This window comes from Aethina tumida, chromosome 1, assembly GCF_024364675.1.
Source record: "Aethina tumida isolate Nest 87 chromosome 1, icAetTumi1.1, whole genome shotgun sequence".
Classification (NCBI taxonomy): Eukaryota; Metazoa; Arthropoda; class Insecta; order Coleoptera; family Nitidulidae; genus Aethina; species Aethina tumida.
Window position 1 is genome coordinate 68,647,601 of NC_065435.1, and position 24,542 is coordinate 68,672,142.

A 24,542-nucleotide genomic window follows, 5' to 3' on the forward strand; every position below is an offset into this window, starting at 1 on the left:
AACTCTTACTGTTTAGAAAATATCGGATGTTAAAGTTTTTCTTTTTTATTTCTAAATTTTATAAGTATTAATGTAATGGCGAGATATGGATTTTGCCATATGGTACTGAGATGAGGAGGACCTATTAAAATTAAGAGATCATCTTTGGAGAGCATTTTTTAAAGGTGCTTAGGAACCAATTTTGCAGTGTCGGAAGTTAAAAAAATAGTTGATTTTTTTGGCCTACCCTAATGTTATTTTTGTTATTTTAATTTATCGAGTGAAAATGTGTATGTTAAACTTTAAAGACTTTTTACAACTATAATAAATTAAACAATTATGTTATTTAGAAAATTTTGTCTATTTTATAATTCATTTTTGTACAAAAGTCAAAACTGCAGGAAAGAGTCTAAAAAATTAACTAAACCTAACTGTCCTTAAGTAACTTTAGGTAACTAATCTTTTTTCTAAATTTTTATATATTGTAAAATTGGTCTTTAATTTTAGGGGAATTCAGAAATACTCTTTACCATTGATTTCCTATAAAAGCATTAGTCAAAAATTGGTCTTAATTTAAAATGTCGAGACGACAGTAAACAACAACAAAATAAAAGGTGGCTGTTGATAGTTTTGTCGTAGCTACTACACTTTATTAATTCGAACAATTGAAATAATGGCCCGTTATACAACCTTTCTGATTATTGCCAGTAAGGACCACAACACGTGGATCCGTGCCGCATTTTTATACGCGTCCGTGCGTTTACGGTGTAAATTTATTGCGATAGCGTCGCAAACTCGGTCGGAAAATCGTTTCGCGGTATTCGCATTTTTAGATTGCGTTCAATGTCGCGCGCATTTTTTAACTAAATAGTCCTGATATCTTTTTTGGATGAATGTTAATATCGGTTTAAACTATTCATTTCTGATACAGCTTTGTGGGAATTGTTATTAGGCGAACGACGACTTACGCTGGTATCAGATAAAGTATCATTTGGGACTATAAAAATAACAACGGGGGAGAGTTAAACAATACAATATGTATTATTCTCGGTTGTGAAACAAAGTGATAGTGGGAGGGCACCACAAAATCTCTACGTACATATATATAGTATATTGGAGTACCCATTGACATTATTAAATCGTTAATTGTCAACAAGTGCAATGTTAGTGCCTGTGATTATTGTGGTATTATTTTGTCAGTCACTTGGAAGACCTCAAACGGAAATCGAAAAAGGTAAGGAAAGACTGATTGATTTCAACGACGAAAAAAATTTACCTAATTTTGGTTAATTATGAATTGAAGAGATTGAAACGAAACACATTTAAGTTGTGACATCAACAGCCAATTACATGATAATTATATAATTTTCTTATTTATAACTATAATCATAATAAGCAGTTATTAATTTTCAAGTTCAATTTAAACTTTGCAGATTATTGAAAGTTCTTAAGTTTAAAGTTACACTAAATGGGGCACGCCTTATAACTCATGTGAGTTGAAATTAATTAAATTTTGGAGGAACTTAGCTGGCTTCATAAAAGCACCTAAGCTTATTTATATGCGAAGTGAATTTTTCAAAAAATTCATAACAGTGTTAATTAAGTAAAATAAGAAAAACATTTCTTTCAGTTTTCAATATTATAATAAATAATATAGTACAATATAATAATAAAATAGTAATACTTTATATGTTATATATAATTATAAAGTTAAGTTTCATGAATTCTTTTGATCAAATGATTAGAACTTATTCTAAAAAGTATAAACGAATAAATAATAAAAGTAATAATTTGTAAATAAGTATATTTATTAATTCTAATAAATAAATTAATATGAATATGAACATTCTTCTAAGATTTGTTAACAGGTTTATATTTCACCATTAACCATCAATCAGTTAAAATGATTTCAATGAACATAAATGAATTTATACTAAAATGAAATATATAAAGTATTATATAAACAAATAAAAATAAAAATAATATTTTGTAAATATTAATTGTATTATATCAAATTATTTATAAAAATTTAATGAATATTTTTATTATTTCTACTAAATCTATTTAAATATTAACTAACTAATAATATTTTATTATTTAATTTACCATAAATCAGGATTGGCTGATAATTAACATGATGTGTTCATATTTTTATCAAGATTCGCTAAAAACTTTTGTATTTTATCATTAATTTAATCAATTTTTGATGATTATCCAATTTTTATTAAAAATAAAATAATATTAACAACCACCATAAGGTATTAACTTTAATTTAATATCAGATTTTATGATAGAATTTATTCTAATTTAAAAATTATTAAGTATAAACAAATAAAATTTATAGTTGTAAACAACTTTTATTTTATTAAATCTCAAAATCTCTCGTACAAAATAACATATGTAATTATAAATATATAATAATAATAAGTTTCAGGTAATTATTCTGATTTCCATATTACATATTAAACTAATATCAAATCCGTAATTTTTAAATAAATTTAAATAAATAGATAATAAAAATATTTTGTAAATATTAATTGTAATTGAATTTAAAAAAATTGACACTTTATTCTTTGACGTTATGAAAATTCTTTAAATATTAATAATGATATATTTGTTATTCATTTCTATAAAAATACAGTTTAAAATTGAATTTAAGGTGTATTATTTAACTTTTTCTTTGATAATCTCCATTTATCAAGTAACAATGAATCTTTTCATAGTGATAGTACAATTTATTAAAAAATTGTATTCCATTATTTATTCCACTATTTATTAATTTTTGAATTGCCACCAAAATTATTTTATTTTTAAATTAAAACTAATGTTTTATATACTATAAATATTTAAATGTAATAAATATGGAAATGTCCAGAAGTAATATCATAAAAATATATGTAAATATTAAAAATAAAATTAAAATATGTCGGTGATTGTCCACACATTCACCACAGATAGATTCCTCGTGTTAGCAATAAATTATGTTTATTGTCAATAATCGCCCGTTTCCAAAGTGGATAAACTAATTTGTTTAGTAATTGTAATTAATAATTCACGTTGCGTCAACTTTGATAAATTAGTCCTTTAGATTATGAGATTACGATTTTTTAACCTTTACCAACAGGAAGTATTCGATACAATTGTTCGACGAAAGTACGTGATAATTATAAGTATGTATCGGATTTTCCGCCAAATTTAATATTATCAGTGTGTAATAAATTGTTCAACTAAATATTTTAGTTTTATTGCGTAACGCATTTTTATTTTAAATCACGAAATATTCGGTTTACTTCGTAATTATTCAATTATATTAAGTGGACAACAAATAAAATAATATTATTATATAATAAAAAATACGACTTAAATTACACAGAAAATATTACAATAAGCTAATAATGTTTTTGACTTATTTGTAATTGGTCGAATTAAATTATTAAACAACCATTTTTTTTTTAATTCAGAAAATCTTACGTATTTCAAAATAATTTATTTCACAACGTAAATAATATATTTACCATTTCACAACAAATTATGAAGGTGTATTGTTATAAGTAGTCTGACATAAAAATCAATATTTACTAATTAACAACCTTTAAGTTATTGTTAAATAATTGTTTCATGTGAATTACATTTTATGTTATCAAAGTACAATGATTTTTTCTAACAATAGATATTTTATGTAAGTTTCTCGTTTAATTTGTCAGAAATTAATGCAATTTGTCCGTCCACAAGTTTGATTAACTGCAATCAGTAATTTAAATTGCTCACAATTTCTGTTGTTTGTATAATTAACACACAGACTTTAAAATGATACTAACTGAATACTGATTATAAAAATATATTAAGTAAATATTAGAAAATACTAATTCAAAATATGACTGAAGATTAAATGACAAAATTTATATTATAAGTTCATGAAATATTTACTAGAAATTAGTTTTAAAAAATTGATATGAGATATTACAATTTGTCATAAATAAGACTAATTTACTATTTTATAATTTTAAAAATTTCTTTTAAAAAGAATTTCGAAATGCTTTATAGAAAGTAAATTATGTATTCATTTAATAAAATATCGTTTCTTTAGTATATATTATAAAACTTGACAGCTTAAGACCGATTTACGTAATTGAGCAATTTACGCAGCAGTTACTTTTATTATCCGAGGTTTCCATTTTTTAAAATAAACCCTAAGGTTAATTAAATGTTTGCTGCGATTGTTATAAAACAAATAATTATTGCTCATAAACCATAAATTTCCTTGATAAAACGAGGTTAGTCTGTATTACCGCCGTTTTTGAACAGTGTTCGTCATTGTCACACTTTGCAAAATGATTTATTATAATATTGTTGACATTTTTCAAAAGAAAAAAAAATGAAAATGAAAATCCCTTTGTTGTATAAACCACAATATAACTGAATCGGTGGCGAAAATATCTTAAGTCAATGTTGCGTTTCTGGGTCAAGTGAAACAATTTTAATGCATCCCGCGCAAGGTTTGCGACCTTTGTCTTTTTTACTTCATTGAACCTAATTATTTTCTTATAATTAATTCAAAAACTATAAAGAACAATCGTTAAATAAGTGTTTTTTGTTTTTATTTAGATGAAAGTCTTATGCACATGATTCATCATCACCTGAGGAAACGTGCGGCAAAGCTGAATGTTGAAGAAACTAACGCACAATATTGGATGAAGAACGCTCAGTTTGCTGTAAACGAGAGAATTTCAAGGAAAGTTAATACAAGTAGGTAACCTATGTATTCTGTGAGGTAACCTAACTTAGCCTAGCCCAAAACGTAGTCATGTATTATGTTTAACTGATACACAGTGTAGCCTATTTGAAAGCGCTTACCCCCATAAAATTTTTATTTTTAGTACGATTTTGATAAATTGTAAAGCATGAAAATATAAAATATCACATTTTTTGGCCCAAAATCAAAAACCATTGGGTAATTTTTTAGGCTTGAAAATTGTAGAAATTATATTGACAAATTTTTTATAGCAACTCTAACTTCAATAATAGATTCCCCTGAAGTGGGTATATACCAAATTTCATAAAAAATATGCATATTCATAATTCTGTGGAAAAATTAAAAAATCATATTATTCTTATGAATTCATTTTTTAAATCAAGTAGTTTATGGAATAAACTGTCAAAAGTAGCACAAATTACCTTATTTTTCAACAATATTGGAATATTATTCTAATAACACTATAATTATATTAATATTCGTATTATTCAAATTTTATTTGCTTCCACAAATCTGCCGTTCGTAGTAAGTTCGTGGTTACCTTTCTCAGTTGTTCTGGAGTAATTTGCTCACATGATTCATTAATTCTATTATGAACTTCCGAAAATTGCATTGAATTGATCGGTGGATTGACCAATCTCCCGTTCGTTGTAAGTTCGTGGTAACCTTTCTCAAATGTCCTGGGAAATATTTACTCACATGATTCATAACTTCTACTGTAAACTTAAGAAAATAATATAATAATTGCATTGAATTGAACGGTGGATTGATGGAAACAAATAAAATTTGAATATTACATGTATTAGTATAAATATAATGTTAGAAGTGTATTATTATGTTATAAGTATTAAATTTCAATATTGTTGAAAAATAATAAAGTTTGTGCTATTTTAAAAAATAAATTCATTTTTGATTTTCCTACAAAATTAAGGATATGCATATTTTTTAAATGAAATTTGGAATATACACGTTTCAGGGGGTGCTGCTTCGTCCAGTCATGTAGTTAGATTTGCTATAAAAAATTGCTAATATGATTTCTTCATGCCTAAAAATAACTCAATAAATTATGGTTTTAGCCAAAAACGGGACATTTTTGTCTATAAATATACGTTTTCATGAAAATTTTGTTAAACTTTGAGACGAAATACAAATTTATGAGGATGTGACACTACACACAACAAAACTTATATGGAATCGCCTAGTATTCACAAGAAAGAAATGTTTTCATGAAATAAAATTAGTCGTGAATAAAAAGCTAATGTTTTTTTGATAACAAAATGTAAATGTGTTGTAAGATTTGTTCCTACAGTGTCCCCATATACATGTGTAGTAGTAGTCAAGTGAACTTAATTATTTTCACTAATTTTATATAAAATACCTTATATGGGATTATCAGAAGTCCAGAGGGGAAACATTTGCACAAACAGTACGGGTTACACAAGGTGTAGTTTCGAAAACCTATTCAAGGTTTCTCGTGTTGGAAACCCTGAATAATATTTTAGCTCAAATAGAAAAAACAAATCTCACAACATCCCATCCTAAGCTTAAAAGGTAACTTGTGTAAGCTGCAGGTGTTATTGTTTCGGTCGAAAGTGTTCCATACGAAGAACCTTTCTTTGAAGCCTGTCTCATAACTGATCAATATGGTTCTGGTCTAGGGATTGTGCTGGCTATGGTAACACATCAATATTGTTATTTTCCAAAATTCCATTGCAATACTGGAAGTGTGTGATCTGACAATATCATGCAATTGAAGATTGGCGAAATGTGCTATTTTGGATGAAACCAGAATTCTCCTACAAATAGACGATCGGCGGATCCTTGACTGCTTTGATTTTTATTATACCATCTCTAACGGATCTGGAGAGGTGCTTTCGAGGATTCTTTCCTATTTATGCAGGATACAGCCCTCCACATACCAACAGAGTTGCTAAAATTTGTTTGAAAATGGAAGCTGTGACCGAATTCGAGTTGCCTTCTTGTCCTCTGTATCTTAAACACATTGAACACTTATGGGATAATGTTGAATGGGGAAATGTTCCCCAAAAAGAGATTAATAATTTAATAGAAAACAGGCCACGTCGAATTCGTGCTTGCATTGCTGCTAGGATGCTATTAGAGTATTAAAAACCTTTTATTTTTTAGAAATTTCTTAGAAATTCACATTTCTCTATATAAAATTTGTTTTAAATAAACAGTTTTTTATTTTAAAAATACTTTTTTTTCGAATAAAACACTGTTTCTCGTAGTACATACCACCGCAATGTCTAGGGATAATTTAAATTTATAGTAATTTTATTATAAACTTCGGTTTTAATTTAATTTGAATGTGGATACACAAAATTGACTAGTAGATTATTGAAACAAATGAAAAAGCTGCTAAAAAAGTTTATTAAAATTAAAATGAATATTATAAAAATGTGCGAAAATGTATAAAAACTGAAAACCACTTCTATATTGTAAAACGTAACAGAACTATGGTTTAGTAATTTGTTTGACCTCCTCGATTCGTGATAACTTCGTTGTCCTGTTGAGAAATCTCATTCCAAGCATCGTGAAGCGCTAAAAAAGAGTTCTTTTGTTGCCTCTTAGCCTTTCCATACGAAGAACCTTTCTTTGAAGCCTGTCTCATAACTGATCAATATGGTTCTGGTCTAGGGATTGTGCTGGCTATGGTAACACATCAATATTGTTATTTTCCAAAATTCCATTGCAATACTGGAAGTGTGTGATCTGACAATATCATGCATGTAAACAAAATTGGGCCTAATCACTGCTGCATATAGAACGACAATTGATGCCAGTATCTGATCCCCGTATGATCTACACGTCAAAAAGTTGTCCAGCAAAATGAGGTCGGTTCTTCCTCTAATACTGATTCGACTCCAGATCATAACAAAAATAATTCTCTTTCTGTACATTGTGAAGACGGTTTGTATTATTTGGGCATCTCCACACACGCACTCTTCTAAAATCAAGATAAATTCCAAACCGGACCCATAAAAAAACAAATAACTCGATTTTCCCATGAGAGCGGTGGAACACTCAAAGGTTGACAACTATGTAGATTGTTTTCATACAAGTGGCGACACACAGTTTCAGACGAAACAGCAACATTATAAACTTGCTAGAGCATGATTTGCAGTTCTAATGTCGTCATAGTAGGTGTCTTTGTGCATTAAGTTGCAGAAAACGGTCGTGCACAGGTGTTGTAAAATGAACGTGACCCTGGTGCCTTTGACTCACGTCACCCTATTCTCTATATGCATAGAGTGGTGAAATCACGCTTTGAGTAGTGCCCATTTCCACCGCAACCTGAGTTTGATTCATGCCTCCCCTCAAAAGACCCATTGCCCTTATCATTTCTTCTCTAGTTAAATATGTTCGCTTCATAGTTAATTAGCACTATACTTACTTGCTCGAATAAAATTAAAGGAAAACAATGGCCTTTTGTAGAGAAAATTAATTAAATTATCAACGAAAGAATGTTTGATTTCAATTTACTAGAAATAAACATAAAATAAAATTTATACTCGGTTGTATTATTATATACATAGGAAATAATTGATTCTTGATAATATTTTCTAAATTTTTAAACCAAAAATTAAATTATCCTTAAACATTGCGGTTGTGTGTATATTGAAAACATTTTGCACCTACTTAAAATACAACCAATATGCGTTAATTACTATGTATGATAATTATACAATACCCACTTATTATTTACCTACACAAATTATTTTAAAATCTGTGATATAATATAAATAGTTAAATATTCCAAATATTTCCATTAAATTATAATTCGATAATCATTAAAAAGATTAAAACAAAAAATAAATATACTGTATACAAAAAGTTTATAGTTTATGATTTCCGTATTGTTAATTTAGATAATTTATTGTCAAATTTAAACGTGTTTTGATTTGCTACTTTTTCAATAACATAAAATGCTACAATAAATATGAAAGCACTAAATATAAAAAAGAATATGTGTGACAATTTATAGTCACATTATATTTTTATTATTATTATATTTCAGACGTTGCCAAAAATGTGATAATGTTTTTGGGCGATGGTATGTCCATTCCAACTTTAGCAGCAGCCAGAATGTATTTGGGAAGTGAAAATCACAAATTGTCATTTGATGAATTCCCGTACACTGGATTATCTATGGTGAGTTATTAATTAAATATATTTTCAATAAAAATAAATAAATAAAAATAATCAGTTAACAATGGAACATTACTAAGTTTTAAATATATTTTAATATTTAGGGAAATAAATGATTCACAATTGTATTTTATTTCTATAAACAGAAAAGAAATAAGTAATATTACACATTGTACATGAGTTTTGTAAAATGATTTTAAGAAAAGTTATTACAATTGGGTAATCTATGTATTCTCTGAAGTAATCTGACCTAGTATTAATTAATTTTTATGAATCAATTTAATTAAATACTATTCTTAGGATGCCGCTTTATACATATTTTTATTATTTAACATAATATATGCAGAATGAAATCATAATACCAAAATACTCTAAAAATATTATTTTTGCAGATCAATATGTTCCATCATGTACTCCAATTTTGAAAAATATTAATTTTTGATGATTGAATTTTAATAAACTGGACTATTTTTTTTCAAACTATTATTTTTTTGCTTGTCATAAAAATTTCTTAGTATCATCCGACGCCGGCTTACTATAATATTTTTTACTATTAAAAAATGAGAAAGAATAAAAATTGGTATCTAAAACGGGGGTATACCAAATGTCATAAATAGGGGTTCATATTCTTTTAATGACAAATTTATTTTCATCAAATAAATAGTGGGAAAAATACCGAAAATATCTGAAAAATAGTGATTGAATATACAATTGTGCAACACTGAAGTAACTAATCGCAAAATAATTAAAGAAAATATTATTTTTTGATGTTTAATAATTATTTATAATTCCTGCAGTTTTTAAGATTTCTTTTTTCAATATACTTGTTCGAGAAATTCTTGAATCAGAGGAGCACAGAAGGTTTAAGAGTTTCTTTAGCTGTCAACGAGCGAAATTAAAAATCTTATCAGCAAGGGCTTATACTCTATGTCCATTTCTAAGTCGCAGATACTGTAGACTGACACTGAGGACCTGTGATAACGCGTGGTATTAATAAGTAAAAATATTATTCTGGCTTGCGATGTGAAATGTTTATGCTTACGTGTACTTCAATACAATTAGTGGTCTAATCAAATATGTTAATTAATAGACGTACAACAATGTAATTAACCAAAAATATGTATAAACAAATATAAAGAGATATACTATCGAGGACTCAAAAGTAAAAGTTTTCCGTTTGCACAGATACTGCTACTTATATACTTAAAACTATTTAGGAGTGAAACATTTATCTTAATACACTTCAAATTGTTACATACATGAACTAAAATTATGTTTTGTTAGTACATTCATAAACATATCAAAAATAAAAAAGTTTTATAGGTTACTTAAAAGTTTTTATAGTTTTAAGTTTCCAAATAATGCGACTCACGTAGTAAATAAAAATTAATTGCTCTATACTACCGAATACTAAATTTTAATATATATATATACATACATATATATATATATATATATATATATATATATATATATATATAATTATCCAATTATTCCTAAAGTGCAAATCTTTTATTGTCTTCTAAAGAACAATTTTGTTTATATAAAATACAAACTTTGCTTCGAGAGTAAGTTAAGTTTTTTCTAAATTTCACAATATTATTAACAAAATTTTATAGTTCCTTAATTATTTTATATAAAAATATTATTTTTTAAAATTTACTATTTACTTGATACAAGCATCTTTACTGTATATATCAATCAAACTCATGGTTAATTGCACTTCTTCACCTAAAAAATCTACACACTTGTTCAAAATAAAAACTTTTATAGTTTTTGACCATACTTTTGTAAAAAATTAAAAAGTAATTCCTCCCCGGCGGGGAATCGAACCCCGGTCTCCCGCGTGACAGGCGGGGATACTGACCACTATACTACCGAGGACTTGTTTTAAAGTATAGTTTTAAGTGTTCAGATAGCACCGTAATTGCTATTTTTACATCTTATGTAAGTTTTGTGAGTCAAACATTACCTCATCTCTTGACAAATGATGATGTTAAAATTATCAACTAAAAATGTATTATGTATGTATTGTTTCATCCATAAACATATTAAAAATAAAAAAGTTACATGTATCATTTAGAAGTTGTCAGATGATGTTGGATTTTTTGCAATTTTAAATTTCCACATATCGCAAATCCCAAAACAAATAAAACTAGATTTCTCTGTTCTACTGACGATTTAATTATCGAATGGATCATTATTTTTAGAGTATGTTTAGAAAATCCACTTATTGTCTGTTAAATAACAATTTCGTTTAAGAATTATAAAAAATAGTCTTTAATTTTGTTTCTACTATTAGTATTAAATTATTATATATAATATATTATAATATAACTTATAAGTAGATATCGGTTTTAATTAATTTAACTCGCCTTAAGGAGGCCGCACATTAACTACGTATGAGATTCGAAATAACACGTACGATTCTTATCGAATTAATATTCCTTGACGATTTAAACAAAAATAAATTAATTAAATTACTTTATTTTTTTTAGAGAAACAATATAATTAAAATGAATTGAAGGTTTTTTTTTAATGTCTGCAGGAAGTTAGTAAGTCCTTCAAATGTATTCCCCCTTGAATCATATTGTACATTTCCCTAATATTTGATGCATAGAACCTATATTGAGTGTAAAAATAGCGATTCCAGCGATGAGTGGAAGCTTAAATTTATACTTTTAAATGATTACTTACTTAAACTTAAACATGTAATTTACTTATTTTTTTATCACACACACATATGCTTTTATGACTTTATCTCCGTGCAGTGATTGACAGTAATACCCCCAAGAGATGTTATAAAGAAATTTGGATATTTACCTGGCATACACTGACATTGTGTAGGGTATGTTATCTCTTGAGAAATATTGTACAACTATCTAAAGCAGATATGAAAATTGATTGTCTGGAAAATGTGATGGCTGATTTAGTAAGCAAACACAATAACTAAATGCTACATTTGGGGTGGAATTCACTCTAGATCTTCAGCTTCTTGGTGATACAACCTGAAGTCATGAGAGTTTTAACTGATACAGTTTGGTCCACAGAGATTATTCCAGAAAGATTATTTGGTACATCAATCAAAACCTCATGAAGATGACACACACAACACTTTTTCCTTTAGTATAAATAACGAAGGTGAAAACTGAAAATAATGTGGCAGCGACGGACATGTTATTCAGGTATTCAATCATTTACACTGGCAAGTTGAACATGATTCTAAATCTGAATAACTCTATCCTTGCTTGAAACTATTCATTCAATTATTTTAACGATTTGATTATTATTATATTATACATTTAGTGCTTTAATGTTTTAATTTGTTGGAAAATTTTTATATTTTTAATGAAGTGTATTTTTGACAATTATTCATTATTTTAATGTTTGTTTATAATTTTATTTAAACACAATTTATTTTTAAAATATCTAACTTAACTACAATTTGTTAGACCTTTAAATTAACAGAATAACAATATACTATGACAATATAGACATTTAGAGCAATTTATTTATTAGGAACGTTAAAAAAATATAGAAATATAAACTTATGAATGATAATAGGTAGTTAAAGCGATCGATTTTTTGTTCGTTCTTCGGGTACCGATAAACTAAAACTTAAATCTACATAAACTTTTAAATGGTATATATATAACTTTTTTTTTAATACGTTTATGGATGAAGCAATAAAATGTTATTTTAGTTCGTGTATGTAACATTAATTTGTCGCGCGATAAGCTAATGTTTAACCTACAAAAGTGTAAAAATAGAAAATTCCGCGATAACTAAACACTTAAAATTATACTTTAATACAAGTCCTCGGTAGTATAGTGGTCAGTATCCCCGCCTGTCACGCGGGAGACCGGGGTTCGATTCCCCGCCGGGGAGGAAAAACTTTTTAATTTTTTTCAAAGTTATGTTTAAGAATTACAAATTAACTAAAAACTAGTTTCGTTTCCTTTACAAACTACAGGAGTTCTTATTTTGGCGAAGAAGTACTATTAACTATGATTTTGATTTTATTATACAGGGTGTTTCTCAACTTATCCAACAAATTTTAGTCACATAGTTACTTTTAAATGAGTCAATTTATTAAAAAATAAAATAAATAAAAACCAAAGTTATCCTTAAATTTTGGTTTTATTATACAGGATGTTGCGCAACTTCTCCAACAAATTTTATTCACATAGTTACTTTTACATAAGGAGTCAATTTATCAAAAAAATAAAATAAAAGTGTAACAAGAAACGAGATAAAAAATAATAAAGTTTTATATTTAGAGTTTCAAACCAGAGATCTTCAGGAAAGAGGAACATTTGAACTAGTACGCCAAAATTGGATTCGACGAGCCCAAGCATGCGTTCAAGTTAATGGAAACAATTTTGACCAACTGCTATAGAACGAAGTAAATAGTTTGTTATAAAATTTGTTATTTATTATCTCATTTTGTATTTTCAAAAATCAACTAGTTATGTAACAGTACATATGTTAAAGCTAATCTGGTAAGTTGTGAAACATCCTGTATATATAGTAAAGATTCTGATGTCAAATAATTAATAAACTTTAAAAATTGATTCTTTTTATATAAAACAATTTAAAATTTCCACATTTTGTTACAATATTGTTATATTTAGAAAAAATAACTCTCAAAAATTCTACTGAAAGGGAACATTCTCATGCTCATTCTAACTAACAAGTATGACTGTAGTTATTTACTACTAGTTTCATTTTGAACATTAATACGTTGAAAAATTTGCTATTCAGAAATATTTTTGAATTTTTTTATCTCACAATTTATTGGATCAGAATAAATAAATTTATTAGAAAAATGTCAACTCTGTCACAGACTTACTAATTTAGTATTGATTTATAAAATTTATTATACCCCAATTTTGGATGCAATTCAATGGTGTCTTTATTTTTTCCATAAATTCTCTCATTTTTAACAGTAAAAAATTCAAATTCAAAAAATAAGTTACGTAACGAATTGTAATTCAGTCTGAATTTACGGTTTAATAATAAACGATAATTTTGTTTATACATACCACAGCAATTCGATAAATTGATTTTCAATGTTTAAAATTAATATATTTATGTAACATAATTAGATATATAAATATGTGAGTAGTAGTTACGTCTATCAGGAAATATTCTTGTGACGATCTCTCTTTACCCACTAATCGTGATGAGCGGAAAAAAATTTTTGCAATTTCATTCTGCAAATTTATAAATATTAAATAATAAAAATATATATAAATTTATTCACAAAATAAATTGGGTTAGGTTAGCCCATAGAATAACTGACTAACCCTTGTTTATAGCTTATTGCTTTATTGCTTAATAATTTTTAAAATTCTCATATTTTTGTGTTCTGTTAAGCCAAAATTTTTTTAGAAAATCTGTTTAATAATATCTATTTATTATTATTTTTTTTTACTAATTTTAGAAAAATTAAATAATTTTATTATTTTTATAGAAAATAGTTAATAAAAACAATAATTTTTGTTTAATAAATTAATATAAAAAATATATATGTTGAAATGTAAACATTTATTGTTTTCAAGTTAAATACCATACAACTTATTAACTTATTAAACTGTATGCATTCATAGAAACACAAATATTGTTTTTTAAAAAATACGTAGTGAAATATTCTAATCTGTAAAAATAATATTTTTAATGTATTTGGATATTATTTTTATTTTAATTATGAGTAAAAAAGAGGACATAGTTTTTAAACCACCAGTTCGATAATTATGACCCTTTTTCCTATCAAGTTTTGTTTCTTTTTCGTTTCTATATTTTCTTTCAAACATAAAAAATCACAGAAAAAATAACAAAACAAATACATCAAATACCGTATTGAACTGTATTGATTTTTGTAGATAAATAATAAACTGAAATTAAGTCGGATAAAACAATAATGTTTTTTAACAGTTAATTTATTGAAAAGTATAATTTAATGAAAAATATTATAGTACAAAATAAAGTAATTTATGTTCATTGTTTGAACTAAGAAACGTGGGTGTGCTGAATATTTTTTGTACTTCTTATAATCAGTTTCTCATATAACTATACAAAAATAATCCTGATATCCTATTTCCATAATAATTAAATTTTGATGAAATATCCATTTTGTTCATTATTTTCTGCTTCTAAATCCCTAATTATGGACTTCTATAGCATAGTTGTTTTAAATGCAGTAACTTTTTAACAATTTTTACATCATTATCAACTATCATTTTTCCGACAAATACATGACCACAAAAAATAAAAATATTGGATTTAATCTACCATCTAGGATTCTCATTTAAAAAATATGGAAAATAATTAAAATTACTTTTTATATATAACTAAAATATCAAAGAAAATACCGTTTTCACAGTCTAATATGTGCCTAGCGACATTTCAAAAAACATTTACACTTTGAAATTATACATAAAATTTTATATAATATATTTTTATATAACAATTTATTTCCACATGATTCGTTTTTTCGTGGAAAACGGGTTATTATTTTACAGTTAATATTAATTATTAATAATATATGTATGTATTAAAAGTTTTAAATAAAAAACCTTCTTCGTGTTAAATTAACTTGAAACGACACATTTTAAAATATGTTTTATGTAACGTTTTCAGACTTATTGTGTGGATAAACAGGTGCCCGATTCGGCTTGCACCGCAACGGCTTACCTTGGCGGGGTAAAAGGCAATTTAGGCACCATTGGGGTTACAGCAGCCGTGGAGCTAAACGACTGCGATGCCATGACCAACACCAGCAATTACGTCGATTCCATAGCCCGATGGTCGCAAACTAAGGGCAAACGAACAGGACTCGTGACCACCGCCCGAGTCACACATGCATCTCCAGCTGGTAATTCAAATATACCTAGATGTTTAGTGGTACTTCGCGATGGCAGATCAAATCCCTTTTTATATTCGAATAATCTCCAGTCGAAACACTTGGCGGACTTCACGCGTTAGCGTAACTAGACACTCGGTTTCTCGTTGGTCCGACGGAGATAAAGTTTCCGCATGAAGTTGTAAACTCAGACAAAAAAGCCGACCAGACAATGAAAAGGTCGACATTTATTTTTAAGGACGCATAATGCCACTTTTTTGTTTCAAGTCTGAAATTTTATCAACAGGGCATGAGTAAAATGTAATTGAGGGACTGTTTAACTTACAACTTCAAAAAGAAAGTGACGATAAGAGACTTACATTTAACAAGGATAAAAGAAATGATGAGATACTTTCTCTTTCATTTAAATTCGCAATACGTTGGTATCCTTCAATCATACTGAATAGACTATATGTCCTTTCTCAGGATTGAAGAGTATACATAAACGACCTTTTGCCACTTAATGAACTTACATCTATTCTCCCAATTCTAATAAAACTTTAAGTGCGGGACATAACTCAGGAGGTGCCGTTTAAATCTCAATTGAAATAGCTATTTAGATAACCAAGGTTAAGTAAAATTTATGGACGTTAGCAGCAAATTTGAAATTCATTATCCCTCCACATTTATTTTATCTCTTTAAATAAAATAGGTCTGCGACTCGCCCTTACTAAATTAATTTGAATGCTTTTATTCGAGCATCAAATTTTCTGATAACTTCTGAAATATATTATTTTAAATTAATTTTAAAGTCAATTGATTTTTAGGTATTTACGCACACACAGCTCAAAGGAACTGGGAAGCGGACAGTAACATAATCAGTGATAATCAGGATCCACAAATTTGTAAAGATATTGCTTATCAACTGGTGAACTGGGACACCGGCAATAATTTGAACGTTATTCTTGGTGGTGGTCGAGGTGAGTTTCTTCCAAACAATACCGTCGACGAACAAGGCAATCGTGGCAACAGATCTGATGGGATCAACCTCATAGACGAATGGCTCGAGAACAAATCAGATCAAGGACAGGCTGAGTACGTTTGGAATAGAGATCAGCTTTTGAATATTGATGATAGTACTGATTATCTGCTCGGTAATTACTAATTTTAATACAATATAAATGAATTAATTGATGGATTTGTGTTAGGTTTGTTTGATGCCAGTCACATTCCGTATAACCTCGAACGAAACTCGTCAGTGGTACCATCCTTGGAAGAGATGACGGAAGCGGCGATCAAAATGCTGGAGAAAAGTCCACAAGGTTACTTTCTCTTCGTAGAAGGGGCAAGAATAGACATGGCTCACCATGAAGCCCAAGCCAGGAAGGCTTTTGAGGAAACCTCTGAGTTCTCCAAAGCAGTACAGAAAGCTGTTGATATTACGAACGAAGAAGACACTTTAATAGTTGTAACGTCAGATCATGCACACACCATGAGCATCAGCGGTTATCCAGAGAGGGGAAACGATATTTTGGGGTTGGGTGGGAAGGATATGGATGGATTCTTTTACACCACCATCAACTATGCTAACGGCATGGGGTATCGAACTCTTGACGCTGATGGAAGCAGACATGATTATTCCAAAGATGATTTTAGTAAGTACAACTACTCTTGCATTCATAAATACTACTGCAAATATTGAATGTTTGATCAACAGTAAAACAGGGAATAAAACTCAGGTATGTTTGAGTCTGAATATAAATGTAAACAAAACTGAACTTTTCAAATTACACACTGTTTTTCTTTGTTAGACGTTTCACATTTGCCGCATAAATTCGGGTTCGCGGATCGACCGTATAATACCTGTAATAAGTTCGACTTAGTGGCAGTAAAGTTCGATGATCGTCATTTAAATAGATTGGAAACTCTCCCAAAAACTCCTAACAATGTTAAAACCGCAGACGAATATATCTCAATTTATTGCAGTGTATCGGGGATCATGGGACCTTTAAAAGGATTTTTATCTTTTCGTGAAAGTTAATTTAAAGGAGACTGTTAAAGGAATAAATGGAATGGAATTAAAGGTTGGAAGTTAATGTGGTTTCTTTCTAAGATGTCCTCAATTTACGTTGTGGGCAAAAAATAAATTGGAGTTTGCAGTTATTATATGGTTAAATCATAGGCTTATATAGAGATTTTTTGCTTTTTAAATTAGAATGCAATTAAAGTTTCAGTTTGTAATTGTGCAGTTTCTAAAACCATGATATTTTCTAGGTGACATAAACTATAGGTATCCTGGAGTGTTTCCAATGGAGTCGGAGACTCATGGAGGAGACGACGTAGGCATTTTCGCCAGAGGACCATGGTCGCATTTGTTCACCGGCGTCATGGAACAAAACGTCATACCCCATCTTATGGCCTATGCCTCTTGTGTCAGTGACGGCATCACCGTTTGTGACTTCCTCAAAGAATCTTAATGTTTATCCCGGTGTCGTATAATATATAATGTATAAAAACAATTAAATATTAATTATTTATTTTTAAAATTATGTCATGTAAATAGTGTAAGCCATTGTTCCTAACTGTCGAGAAAATCTGTGATTTTAATAAAAAAAATTGTGCAGTTTCGATTTGGATTTATTTATGCACGTTGTCCTTTGAACCAGATACCTCAATATATCCCAAAACTATCGAATTCAAAACGAATGTTTACAATGTTTCGATAAAAAAACAAAGGGTGCAAAACTAGACGTAAACACAAAGCTAATGTTCGATAAGTGTTTTGCGAGGCATCAGTTATCGATTCCTCTATGAATTGTTATGTGTTTATTTATTTATGAATTCAGAAGATGGGACACATCCCTCCTGCAGCAGACATCCGTCCTGTACGGTGTAAAAAACGTGTCGCCAAAACGTACGGGATTGATTGAAATAAATCACTCGGAAATCTAATTTGTTTTCTATTGTTTGTATGGGTTGCATGCTAAAAATAACAATGATGCGGTGAAAGAAACTTCGGGAAACAAATTTCAATTGATACTTCAAATGTGCTAAATTCCAAATTTATTGAAATATGAATATTTTTATAAACGTGTTAATAATTAAATTGTTTTTTAGATAAAATCAACATATTTTAAGGTTAACATAAAACTAAAAATTCGCAGTTAAATTTATTCTTTTAAAATAAACAAAATAAATTATATAAAATTTAGAATTTATTTATTTCAACTAAAATTTTATTTAACTAAATATTGAACAAATCTTTATTTATTTCCCTTATTCCATAGTGTTTTTACAAAAACAAAAAATGAAACAATGCAAGTAATCATTGCATTGGTTTTAAATTTATTAAAAAATTTTTAGTTTTTTTGATAAACCTCTTACTGTATAACCTAATACACAGAGAACACTCAAATATATGCAGTGGTAGAAAAAAGTTGTAATGTTAAACAAATTCGATAGTTTGTATTTACCGTCTGGTATACTAGTATTGGAGCTCATCGTTTTTTGTTTAGGCATTTTTGTCGGATAGGTTTTTTGACCTGGATAAAAGTATGGAATATTATTTTATTTGCAGTCAGTTCAAGGCATTACTTACACTTTAGGAAATAAGGAGTTGAACTTTGTGAAAGTGGCCGAACGCAATGTGACGTGGCGAAAACATTAAAGTGGTTTTTCGAAGATTTGATGTAAATTCCGCACTCCAGGCAAGCTAGGACGTCCTCGAAAACCACTCTCAAGATATACAAAATTATAAAAAGGCTCTATCCTTAAGATCCTAGCAAAACATCAAGACTAATCACGGAGGAAATTACGACACAATTTAATCTAGATGTCAGTAGAGGAACTGTAATAAATCCCCTTATTGATGCAGAGCTACATGTCCGAGTTGCAGTTAAAAAAACGCTGTTATCAGTAAAAATAGAACACTGTTTGGAGTGATCAAAGAAAATTTAATTTTATGGGTCGATGATTGGAACGTCGGTGAGGCAATGATACCATTTTATATACCAAATTCCTACGTTTCAACATGGTGACGGAAGCATTATAGTTTGGGGATGTTTTTCTCGATCCAAAGTGATAAATTTTTTTCTAGACCAATTGATTTTTTTTATTTTAAAAAGTAAAAACCTATGGATACAATGACCATTATGATTAATAGTTTTTCTTAGTAAATTAGATTTGTTTAGATTTGCAACTGATTAAGGAAAACATTAAGTAACATTTATAATAAGTAAATAATATTCCATACTTTTTTCAACCACTGTATACTGAAAACTATTAATATTCTATTTTAGTGGGAAACGCCTCCACATACCTCTTTTACAATTTTCACTTTTTATTATTTTTTTATATGATATTATTTTTTTATGACCGTTTAAACAATAGTAAACGAAACCTATTTATGGATCTTCTCCTCATGTACCCATGATTACTGACAAAAGTATTATATTTATTAAAAAGTCTGTCCTCGAAAATAATTATTTTACTAATGCTATTTTTAATTTATTCAGAAATATTCCATATCTAAAAGAATTATTAATTATATACGTGACAATAGGCACCACCTCGATTGCGTCCATTTTTATTAGAGTACAAGGAATGTTATTATATCTGCTACTGGTCTTGTTTTTCAATTCTCTAATAATTTCCATAATTTTATTTATAGCTATTTCATACAAATCAATTTCACTTGCATTTTGCGGTATATTTCATTGGTAAGGACCCTTATTCCTTCAGGATGTGAGTTCTTTGACACAATTTAAAAAATATGAGCTAAAATCCTGTGCTGCTTGCTTCTTATAACCTGGTATATATGTCTACACTTTTACATTCATGAATTATATCATTAAGTGCACTTCACATTGCCTTACTTTTATTATCATTAATTAATGTTTTGATTTTTTGAAGTAAATTCAAATGAGAAAAAATATTCTTTGTTCTTGGAAATGAAGAAAAAATCAAGTTTTAACCTCCTTTAGGGACATAAGTCATTTATTACGTATTTAAAAAAAATAGGTATATGGATAAATATGTGGTAGGTAACATAGACCTTCCCATTTAACATTTTGAAGCTTGTTTCGAATGTGTAATGCGACATGGTCTCTTGATGTCAAGAAGAAGTAGAACGCTTTCTCTATTGACTAAAGAAGCACGAGCTTTGGGTAAGTTTTTCCTGAAATAGGTCAATTCACGAGCAGTAGACAGTTGCATTGATCGATTGGCCTCTTATTAGATAGTCTATGTAAAATTCCACGCTCAGTCTACCATACAGTCAGCCATCAAATTCTCTCTTGGGTTATTTTGTTGAAGTACTGTTACTTTACCGTCTTTTGTGTCGCATTTGGCAACAATCATTTGTGTTGAGTGCAAGAAGGAATTTGACAATTGTCAAAACCTAAGTTTGCTAACTTCACTTAAGTTAATCCAATATCTTGATGAAATTCATTACATGAAGCTTTTTTGAGGTTTATACGCGAAATATTGCTTAATTTCTTCGCTTTTACATATTTCAAATTTTTACAAATTATAGCACCTCAATGCACCATTTTTAACAAAAAATGACAACATGATGAAAATAGCATAATTGGAAAAAGCATAATAAAGCTTTTTAATAATATTTATATTATTATTAAATATAATTTATATTTATTCAAATAAATCATGAACCAAAAACATAAATTACTTTTTCCGGTAGCTAATATAATGTGAATACTGAAAAATTTGATGAAATTTATGTTCCCATTAATTTAATATTCTTTAGTAAAGTGAATTAATTCTCTCAATGGTTACACAATAAACGTATTTTAAATTCTTGTATCCTCCACCCTAAATACCCATTTATTACAGTATAAATCTTCGTTTATCCCAAAGAATATAAATACCATGGTAATTTAAAAATATCCCCATTTAAGTAAACTTGAAAAATTCTCAATCAATATTATTAAAGGTCCAAATTTGATATTATTTGACGTATAGATCAATAATATTAATAAATTTTAAATTTTCTATAAAAACAGGAAATAAAGTAAAATTAATTTAGTTCTTACCCAAAATAAATATTTCCTATAAACTAAATAAAACAATTTTATATAAGTATACAAAAATCTAAAAATAAATATAATACGATTAAGATATTAATGTGAATATTGAAACTTTTTGGTGTTATTTATCTTGCCATTACTATTCTGTAATAAGTAAATTATGTCTCTCAATTTTTACCAAAAAGTATTTTACTTTTCTTATTAAATCTAGTTTTATATTAAGCAATAAAATTAAGTAATTTTAAAATATCTTTATTAGTATATAAATAACCCTAAGAAGCTGCCAATTAATGTTATTAAGCGTCATAACTTCATCTTTCTAACTGAAATATCAACATCTGATTTCTTCGTAAGTGCTAGTTACTAATTTTAGAAAATTAAAATATTTCATTTAAACGAAATTTAAAGTAATATACATAAATTCTTTCCTGAAAAACATTTATTAAACTTAACAAAAATAAAATTAATTCATTTAAAAAAATGAAAATGAATTAAGAAGTAAAGTGGATACTGAAACTTTTGCTGTAGTTTACCTTCTCACTAATTTAATATTCTCTAGTAAATAAATTAATTCTTTTTATTTTTTTGAAAACGTGTTTTAAATTGTTGTATCTTCCATCCAAACAAATATCCATTTGTTACAATATAAATCTTCTTTTACAGTAAGCAATAAAATTAAGTAATTTTAAAATATCCCTATTTAAGTATACAAATAAGCTTTACAAACAGTTAACCAATTATATTAGAATTTCAATTTCATTATTTTAACAGATACAGAAATATCAACAAGTGATTTCTTCATAAGTGTTATTAATTAATATTAGAATATTAAAATATTTATTAAAATAAAGATTGAAATGAAATAAATTCGGTTTTTCGCTTCATAATCTTCTCACTAATTTAATATTTAAAAAAATTAATTCTCTTAATTTTTACGTAAACGTGTTTTAAATTGTTGTATCTTTCATCTAAACAAATATCCATTTGTTGCAATATACATCTACTTTTATAGTAAGCAAAAAATTTAAGGAAATATCTGTTTCTAAGTATACAAATAACCAAAATTATTAAAAGTACAAGTTCAGTATTAATTACTAATATTAGATTATTATGATATGTTATTTCAGTAAAACAGAGATTGAACTAAATGAAACAAATAAATTTTTGTGTTCGAGTTACAATTTATTAATTTTAACAAAAATTTTATTGTAAAAGTAATAAAATACATTCAAAAATATCACAATTAATGAGGATAATACAATTAAGGTGCAAACACTTAATTTATCTTCCCTTTAATTTAGTACTTTATCGTAAGTGAATAAGGTGTCCTAATATGTATACAAATAAGCTTTATACGCGGTTGACCAATATTATTAAAAATACAACATCCTTATTTTAATTAACATTGATATGTCAAAATTCGTAGATATTAGTTACTAATATTATACGATTAAGTTATTCCATTAAATAGAAAAAATAAAATCAATTCTTTCCAAAAAAATATTTTTTGTAGTGTGCACACAAAAATATCAAAATAAATGAGAATAATACAATTAAGATGTAAAGTGAATAATGTAATAATTAAAGTCTGATAATGATATCAGGAGATCGAAGTAAAATTTGTCTATTTGTTCATCTAAACGTGTAAAAATAACTGTTTTAATATTATTTTAATGTAAGTGTTTCATTTCAATTTCAAAATTGAAATGAATGAAGACATTTAAAATTGATTGAAAAAATACAGTTAAAATATGAAGTAAGTAAACATTTGATGTAAATTATCTTTTTATTAATTAAATGTTCTGTAGTGAATTATTGTAAAAATATTTATTAATTTTAGAATATTTATATTTAAGTGCATAAGTAACCATGAAAGCAGTATTATTAAAAGTCTAATTATTTTAATTGACATAATAAGTGAGTTAAAGGTTAATTACTAAGATTATAAAATTAAGATAATCCATTAAATCAAAGAGTCAAATGAAATTCTTTTCGAAAAAATTATTTAATTTATTTTTCCAATCTATAAGTGTTATATATACAATTACGATAAGACGTGAATATTGAAAAAATTGAGACAATATTTGTATCCATTAATTTAGCAATTTATAGTAAAGTAAATTAATTCTCTCAATTTTTTCAATATAAACGTATTTTAACGTCCTGTATTCTACATCCTAAATAACCATTTATTACAGTATAAATCTTCGTTTACCCTAAGCGATAAAAATCCATTGTAATTTAAAAATATTCCCAATTAAGTACACAAGTAAACTTGACAAGCAGTCAATCAATATTATTAAAAGTCCAACTAGATTATTTTAATTGACATTGAAATATAAACATGTGTGTTCTTTGTAAATATTACTCAATAATATTGGAATGTTTAGACATTCCGTAAAAACAAAGATTGAGGCAGAATAAATCCTCCTAATACTTCCTTTCGAAGTAAGAAAAATATTATTTCCATTATTTGCTCAATCTAAAACACTAGATTTCTTTTTATGTTTATTTTTTACTTTAATATAAAACATAAAAAAACCTGTTGTGTTTGAAAATATTGATTGTGTTAATAAATTAATATTCAAGCGTCCATATATCACATAGACGTTAAATTTAATCAAACAATTATTTAATATAACTTTATTCGAGTAGACGCGTCGCATCGAAAATTCGCCCGAAACTTGTGTCCGTCGTGACGATCGGTGTCCTGTAAAAATTGCGCCCGACTCCGCTGAAATACGCCGCCACA

General features: G+C 27.4%; 1 protein-coding gene and 2 non-coding genes across 3 annotated transcripts; 2 read left to right on the forward strand and 1 right to left on the reverse strand.

Annotated features, from left to right (window-relative positions):
- Positions 1-743: 743 nt before the first annotated feature.
- Positions 744-18,376, forward strand: LOC109599708 (membrane-bound alkaline phosphatase-like). The gene is made up of 7 exons (XM_020015730.2): positions 744-1,213; positions 4,585-4,725; positions 8,772-8,905; positions 15,545-15,779; positions 16,574-16,900; positions 16,955-17,401; positions 18,021-18,376. Exons 1-7 carry the CDS (start codon positions 1,141-1,143, stop codon positions 18,221-18,223), a joined length of 1,560 nt encoding a protein of 519 aa, XP_019871289.1. The 5' UTR covers positions 744-1,140; the 3' UTR covers positions 18,224-18,376.
- Trnad-guc (transfer RNA aspartic acid (anticodon GUC)) lies at positions 10,715-10,786 on the reverse strand. Its single transcript has one exon. It is a non-coding gene; the product is annotated as a tRNA-Asp (tRNA).
- On the forward strand, positions 12,719-12,790 carry Trnad-guc (transfer RNA aspartic acid (anticodon GUC)). Its single transcript has one exon. It is a non-coding gene; the product is annotated as a tRNA-Asp (tRNA).
- Positions 18,377-24,542: the final 6,166 nt, after the last annotated feature.